General features: G+C 48.7%; 1 protein-coding gene across 1 annotated transcript in view; it reads right to left on the reverse strand.

Moving 5' to 3' along the window:
• LOC144595645 (scavenger receptor cysteine-rich domain-containing protein DMBT1-like) overlaps positions 1–8,282 on the reverse strand; it is a 100,920-nt gene that overhangs the window by 40,472 nt on the left and 52,166 nt on the right. Inside the window, exons 5-10 of the mRNA XM_078403221.1 lie at positions 6,518–6,544; positions 4,920–4,999; positions 4,444–4,567; positions 2,454–2,594; positions 892–1,049; positions 494–617 (exon numbers count right to left, since the gene is read on the reverse strand). Of these exons, the coding sequence (XP_078259347.1) occupies positions 494–617; positions 892–1,049; positions 2,454–2,594; positions 4,444–4,567; positions 4,920–4,999; positions 6,518–6,544 (654 nt within the window). The remainder of the gene's footprint in view (positions 1–493; positions 618–891; positions 1,050–2,453; positions 2,595–4,443; positions 4,568–4,919; positions 5,000–6,517; positions 6,545–8,282) is intronic.

The following is an 8,282-nucleotide window of genomic DNA, read 5'->3' on the forward strand; positions in this document are numbered from 1 at the left end:
AATATGACAGTGCTGGCAGTGAGGAAGAGTGGAATAGATTGAGCGGGATAGTAATGGTCGAGGACATTTTATACACTTCCATCAGGTAACCCCTCAGTCTCCGGCAATCTGGAGAAAACACTCTGAGTTTATCCACAATATCCCAGTAGCTAATATTCTCTCATTAACTCAACATCTTGAAACTCTTATTGACTCTCACCAGCAAATCTGCATTTGTCCAGTAATGGGACAAACTGCAGACAATACTCCTACTGTCAACTCACCAAAGTTTTATACAACTGCCAATGACGTCCCGTCATTTATACTCATTGCCCCGACCCATGAAGGCAAGCCCATCGTACACTCTCCATAACATCCTATCTACTTCTGTGTTACATTCAAGGAGGTATAGACTTTGCACCAAGATCTCACTGCACATCTATGCCCCCGATTGTCATCCCATTCATTGTGTACTTCCCTCTTGCATTAGAAATGCTGCAACATCTCACCTCACTCTTGTCTGAAGTAAACTCTATCTGCCTTTTCCCATTTTGCCCTAATTTAAACATATCTATGATCCATTTCTTCCTATCACCACCTTCCTCACTGGCCACGTCTACACTCATTTCCCCGTGGTGCTAAATCATTTTAGCAAAACACTCAAGAACAAATGGAACGTTAGTTTCAGGTTTAATCCACCAACACCGGCACAAAGCCCACTCTGCTGAGAGAGTACAAGCCCCACCCACACTCACCTGAGCAGGAGACTCCAGCGTACTCTCCGTGTGTGCAGTTATTCACCCGCCATGGGCTGGCAGGACACTGGTCGAGGGCAGGCTCTGTCCCATTACACATCACCCCATCCAGCCAGATGTTCCCAGTGGCCTCTCCGTAGGAGGCAGCTGTTGTTACTGACCGGGCCGCCCCACAGTTCAACACCCTGCAGACCACGTTCCCAGCATTGATATCCCAGCTCCTGCCGCAGACGGTGCCCCAGGTGGAGTTGTGATAGACCTCCACTCTCCCGGAGCACATGTTGTTCCCATTCACCAGACGGATGGGCACCGGACCTGCAACACAGGGGGGATGAGGTCAAAATTAGACATCTACATACGAAAACTCTCGTTTGTTTGTTTGTTTGTTTGTTCCTGAACTGCAGGCAAAATGGCACACAATAGCTCGACCATTTTGGGCCCACCTAACTCACCGTTGTCCCTTTGGTGCTCATGGAGGAAGTTTCATTGAAATTCGTGTGATATTCGTAAAATTATTCACATTTTAAAGTTTAAATCTATCTCCTTAGGAGGGAGGGGGGGGAGGGAGGGAGAGGGGAGGAGTGAGGATTAGGGGGGTTGAGGGGGATGGAGATGGGGTGCAGGGGAAGTGGTGGAGGGGGATGGGGGAGAGGGGGAGCGGGAGGGGTGGAAGAGGTGGGAAGGCAGCAGGGAGGGGGGAGGGGAAGTGGGAGGAGAGGGTGCAGGAGAGTTTTGGGCCCAACGGGTCCACTTGGCCTACTAACTCCTCAAATGGTGTCGAGAATTATGGAAGGGAAAGAATAGGCTGTGTAATATGACAGTGCTGATAGTGAGGAAGAGTGGAATAGATTGAGCGGGATAGTAATGGTCGAGGACATGTTATACACTTCTATCCGGTAACCCCTCAGTCTCCGACGACCTGGAGAAAGCACTCTGAGTTTACCAACAATATGCCAGTAGCTAATATTCTCTAATTAAGTCAACATCTTGAAACTCTTGTTAACTCTCTCCAGCAACTCCACATTTGTCCAGTAATGGGACAAACTGGAGACAATACTCCTAAGGTCACCTCGCCAAAGTTTTATACAACTGCCAATGACATCCCTTCATGTATACTCGTTGCCCCGACCCATGAAGGCAAGCACATCGTACGCTTTCCATAACATCCTATCTACTTCTGTGTTACATTCAAGGAGGTACAGACTTTCCACCAAGATCTCACTGCACATCTATGCCCCCAATTGTCATCACATTCATTGTGTACTTCCCTCTTGCATTAGAAATGCTGCAACATCTCACCTCACTCTTGCCTAAATTAAACTCTATCTGCCTTTTCCCATTTTGCCCTAATTTAAACTTATCTATGATCCATTTTTTCCTATCACCACTTTCCTCACTGTCCACATCTACACTCATTTCCCTGTGGTGCTAAACCATTTTAGCAAAACACTCAAGAATCAATGGAACGTTAGTTTCTGGTTTAAACCCCCAACACCGGCACAAAGCCCACTCTGCTGAGAGAGTACAAGCCCCAGCCACACTCACCTGAGCAGAAGACTCCAGCGTACTCTCCGTGTGTGCAGTTATTCACCCGCCATGGGCTGGCAGGACACTGGTCGAGGGCAGGCTCTGTCCCATTACACATCACCCCATCCAGCCAGATGTTCCCAGTGGCCTCTCCGTAGGGGGCAGCTGTTGTTACTGACCGGGCCGCCCCACAGTTCAACACCCTGCAGACCACGTTCCCCGCATTGATATCCCAGCTCCTGCCGCAGACGGTGCCCCAGGTGGAGTTGTGATAGACCTCCACTCTCCCGGAGCACATGTTGTTACCATTCACCAGACGGACGGGCACCGGACCTGCAACAGAGGGGGGGATGGGGTTGAAATGAGTAATTTATATACTAAAACCCTCGTTTGTTTGTTTGTTTGTTCCTGAACTACAGGCAAAATGGCACACGATAGCTCGACCATTTTAGGCCCACCTAACTCACCATTGTCCCTTTGGTGCTCATGGAGGAAGGTTCATTGAAATCGGTGATATATTTGTAAGATTATTCACATTTTAAAGTTTAAATCTATCTCATAGGGGAGGGAAGTGGGAGGGAGGGAGGGAGGGAGGGAGGGAGGGAGGGAGGGAGGGAGGGGGGGGGGAAGGGAGGGAGAAGGGGAGGAGGGAGAATAAGGCGGGTTGAGGGGGATGGAGATGGGGTGCCGGGGAAGTGGTGGAGGGGGAGGGGGGAGAGTGGAAGGGGGGTGGGGAGGTGGGAAGGCGGCAGGGAGGGGGCGAGAGGTAGGGGGTGGAGAGGGTGTTGCACCAATGCAGGAGAGCTTTGGGCCCAACGGGTCCACTTGGTCTACAAACTTCTCAAATGGTGTTGAGAATTATGGAAGGGAAAGAATAGACTGTAATATGACAGTGCTGATAGTGAGGTGGAGTGGAATAGATTGAGCGGGACAGTATTGGTCGAGGACATTTAATAGACTTCTATCTGGTAACCCCTCAGTCTCCGGCGATCTGGAGAAAACACTCTGAGTTTACCCACAATATCCCAGTATCTAATATTCTCTAATCAAGTTAACATCTTGAAACTCTTGTTAACTCTCTCCAGCCACTCCGCATTTGTCCAGTAATGGGACAAACTGCAGACAATACTCCTAAGATCACCTCACCAAAGTTTTATACAACTGCCAATGACGTCCCGTCATTTATACCCATTGCCCCGACCCATGAAGGCAAGCACATCGTACGCTTTCCATAACATCCTATCTACTTGTGTGTCACTTTCAGTGAGGTACAGACTTTCCACCAAGATCTCACTCCACATCTATGTCCCCGATTGTCATCACATTAATTGTGTACTTCCCTCTTGCATTAGAAATGCTGCAACATCTCACCTCACTCTTGCCTGAATTAAACTCTATCTGCCTTTTCCCATTTTGCCCTAATTTAAACTTATCTATGATCCATTTCTTCCTATCACCACCTTCCTCACTGTCCACAACTACACTCATTTCCCCATTGTGCTAAACCATTTTAGCAAAACACTCAAGAGCCAATGGCGGGAGGGGTGGAAGAGGTGGGAAGGTAGCAGGGAGCGGGGAGGGGAAGTGGGAGGAGAGGGTGCAGGAGAGTTTTGGGCCCAACGGGTCCACTTGGCCTACTAACTTCTCAAATGGTGTCGATAATTATGGAAGGGAAAGAATAGGCTGTGTAATATGACAGTGCTGGCAGTGAGGAAGAGTGGAATAGATTGAGCGGGATAGTAATGGTCGAGGACATTTTATACACTTCCATCAGGTAACCCCTCAGTCTCCGGCAATCTGGAGAAAACACTCTGAGTTTATCCACAATATCCCAGTAGCTAATATTCTCTCATTAACTCAACATCTTGAAACTCTTATTGACTCTCACCAGCAAATCTGCATTTGTCCAGTAATGGGACAAACTGCAGACAATACTCCTACTGTCAACTCACCAAAGTTTTATACAACTGCCAATGACGTCCCGTCATTTATACTCATTGCCCCGACCCATGAAGGCAAGCCCATCGTACACTCTCCATAACATCCTATCTACTTCTGTGTTACATTCAAGGAGGTATAGACTTTGCACCAAGATCTCACTGCACATCTATGCCCCCGATTGTCATCCCATTCATTGTGTACTTCCCTCTTGCATTAGAAATGCTGCAACATCTCACCTCACTCTTGTCTGAAGTAAACTCTATCTGCCTTTTCCCATTTTGCCCTAATTTAAACATATCTATGATCCATTTCTTCCTATCACCACCTTCCTCACTGGCCACGTCTACACTCATTTCCCCGTGGTGCTAAATCATTTTAGCAAAACACTCAAGAACAAATGGAACGTTAGTTTCAGGTTTAATCCACCAACACCGGCACAAAGCCCACTCTGCTGAGAGAGTACAAGCCCCACCCACACTCACCTGAGCAGGAGACTCCAGCGTACTCTCCGTGTGTGCAGTTATTCACCCGCCATGGGCTGGCAGGACACTGGTCGAGGGCAGGCTCTGTCCCATTACACATCACCCCATCCAGCCAGATGTTCCCAGTGGCCTCTCCGTAGGAGGCAGCTGTTGTTACTGACCGGGCCGCCCCACAGTTCAACACCCTGCAGACCACGTTCCCAGCATTGATATCCCAGCTCCTGCCGCAGACGGTGCCCCAGGTGGAGTTGTGATAGACCTCCACTCTCCCGGAGCACATGTTGTTCCCATTCACCAGACGGATGGGCACCGGACCTGCAACACAGGGGGGATGAGGTCAAAATTAGACATCTACATACGAAAACTCTCGTTTGTTTGTTTGTTTGTTTGTTCCTGAACTGCAGGCAAAATGGCACACAATAGCTCGACCATTTTGGGCCCACCTAACTCACCGTTGTCCCTTTGGTGCTCATGGAGGAAGTTTCATTGAAATTCGTGTGATATTCGTAAAATTATTCACATTTTAAAGTTTAAATCTATCTCCTTAGGAGGGAGGGGGGGGAGGGAGGGAGAGGGGAGGAGTGAGGATTAGGGGGGTTGAGGGGGATGGAGATGGGGTGCAGGGGAAGTGGTGGAGGGGGATGGGGGAGAGGGGGAGCGGGAGGGGTGGAAGAGGTGGGAAGGCAGCAGGGAGGGGGGAGGGGAAGTGGGAGGAGAGGGTGCAGGAGAGTTTTGGGCCCAACGGGTCCACTTGGCCTACTAACTCCTCAAATGGTGTCGAGAATTATGGAAGGGAAAGAATAGGCTGTGTAATATGACAGTGCTGATAGTGAGGAAGAGTGGAATAGATTGAGCGGGATAGTAATGGTCGAGGACATGTTATACACTTCTATCCGGTAACCCCTCAGTCTCCGACGACCTGGAGAAAGCACTCTGAGTTTACCAACAATATGCCAGTAGCTAATATTCTCTAATTAAGTCAACATCTTGAAACTCTTGTTAACTCTCTCCAGCAACTCCACATTTGTCCAGTAATGGGACAAACTGGAGACAATACTCCTAAGGTCACCTCGCCAAAGTTTTATACAACTGCCAATGACATCCCTTCATGTATACTCGTTGCCCCGACCCATGAAGGCAAGCACATCGTACGCTTTCCATAACATCCTATCTACTTCTGTGTTACATTCAAGGAGGTACAGACTTTCCACCAAGATCTCACTGCACATCTATGCCCCCAATTGTCATCACATTCATTGTGTACTTCCCTCTTGCATTAGAAATGCTGCAACATCTCACCTCACTCTTGCCTAAATTAAACTCTATCTGCCTTTTCCCATTTTGCCCTAATTTAAACTTATCTATGATCCATTTTTTCCTATCACCACTTTCCTCACTGTCCACATCTACACTCATTTCCCTGTGGTGCTAAACCATTTTAGCAAAACACTCAAGAATCAATGGAACGTTAGTTTCTGGTTTAAACCCCCAACACCGGCACAAAGCCCACTCTGCTGAGAGAGTACAAGCCCCAGCCACACTCACCTGAGCAGAAGACTCCAGCGTACTCTCCGTGTGTGCAGTTATTCACCCGCCATGGGCTGGCAGGACACTGGTCGAGGGCAGGCTCTGTCCCATTACACATCACCCCATCCAGCCAGATGTTCCCAGTGGCCTCTCCGTAGGGGGCAGCTGTTGTTACTGACCGGGCCGCCCCACAGTTCAACACCCTGCAGACCACGTTCCCCGCATTGATATCCCAGCTCCTGCCGCAGACGGTGCCCCAGGTGGAGTTGTGATAGACCTCCACTCTCCCGGAGCACATGTTGTTACCATTCACCAGACGGACGGGCACCGGACCTGCAACAGAGGGGGGGATGGGGTTGAAATGAGTAATTTATATACTAAAACCCTCGTTTGTTTGTTTGTTTGTTCCTGAACTACAGGCAAAATGGCACACGATAGCTCGACCATTTTAGGCCCACCTAACTCACCATTGTCCCTTTGGTGCTCATGGAGGAAGGTTCATTGAAATCGGTGATATATTTGTAAGATTATTCACATTTTAAAGTTTAAATCTATCTCATAGGGGAGGGAAGTGGGAGGGAGGGAGGGAGGGAGGGAGGGAGGGAGGGAGGGAGGGAGGGAGGGAGGGGGGGGGAAGGGAGGGAGAAGGGGAGGAGGGAGAATAAGGCGGGTTGAGGGGGATGGAGATGGGGTGCCGGGGAAGTGGTGGAGGGGGAGGGGGGAGAGTGGAAGGGGGGTGGGGAGGTGGGAAGGCGGCAGGGAGGGGGCGAGAGGTAGGGGGTGGAGAGGGTGTTGCACCAATGCAGGAGAGCTTTGGGCCCAACGGGTCCACTTGGTCTACAAACTTCTCAAATGGTGTTGAGAATTATGGAAGGGAAAGAATAGACTGTAATATGACAGTGCTGATAGTGAGGTGGAGTGGAATAGATTGAGCGGGACAGTATTGGTCGAGGACATTTAATAGACTTCTATCTGGTAACCCCTCAGTCTCCGGCGATCTGGAGAAAACACTCTGAGTTTACCCACAATATCCCAGTATCTAATATTCTCTAATCAAGTTAACATCTTGAAACTCTTGTTAACTCTCTCCAGCCACTCCGCATTTGTCCAGTAATGGGACAAACTGCAGACAATACTCCTAAGATCACCTCACCAAAGTTTTATACAACTGCCAATGACGTCCCGTCATTTATACCCATTGCCCCGACCCATGAAGGCAAGCACATCGTACGCTTTCCATAACATCCTATCTACTTGTGTGTCACTTTCAGTGAGGTACAGACTTTCCACCAAGATCTCACTCCACATCTATGTCCCCGATTGTCATCACATTAATTGTGTACTTCCCTCTTGCATTAGAAATGCTGCAACATCTCACCTCACTCTTGCCTGAATTAAACTCTATCTGCCTTTTCCCATTTTGCCCTAATTTAAACTTATCTATGATCCATTTCTTCCTATCACCACCTTCCTCACTGTCCACAACTACACTCATTTCCCCATTGTGCTAAACCATTTTAGCAAAACACTCAAGAGCCAATGGCGGGAGGGGTGGAAGAGGTGGGAAGGTAGCAGGGAGCGGGGAGGGGAAGTGGGAGGAGAGGGTGCAGGAGAGTTTTGGGCCCAACGGGTCCACTTGGCCTACTAACTTCTCAAATGGTGTCGATAATTATGGAAGGGAAAGAATAGGCTGTGTAATATGACAGTGCTGGCAGTGAGGAAGAGTGGAATAGATTGAGCGGGATAGTAATGGTCGAGGACATTTTATACACTTCCATCAGGTAACCCCTCAGTCTCCGGCAATCTGGAGAAAACACTCTGAGTTTATCCACAATATCCCAGTAGCTAATATTCTCTCATTAACTCAACATCTTGAAACTCTTATTGACTCTCACCAGCAAATCTGCATTTGTCCAGTAATGGGACAAACTGCAGACAATACTCCTACTGTCAACTCACCAAAGTTTTATACAACTGCCAATGACGTCCCGTCATTTATACTCATTGCCCCGACCCATGAAGGCAAGCCCATCGTACACTCTCCATAACATCCTATCTACTTCTGTGTTAC

The sequence above is a fragment of the Rhinoraja longicauda genome, chromosome 7 (genome assembly GCF_053455715.1).
Source record: "Rhinoraja longicauda isolate Sanriku21f chromosome 7, sRhiLon1.1, whole genome shotgun sequence".
In the NCBI taxonomy this organism is placed as follows: Eukaryota; Metazoa; Chordata; class Chondrichthyes; order Rajiformes; family Arhynchobatidae; genus Rhinoraja; species Rhinoraja longicauda.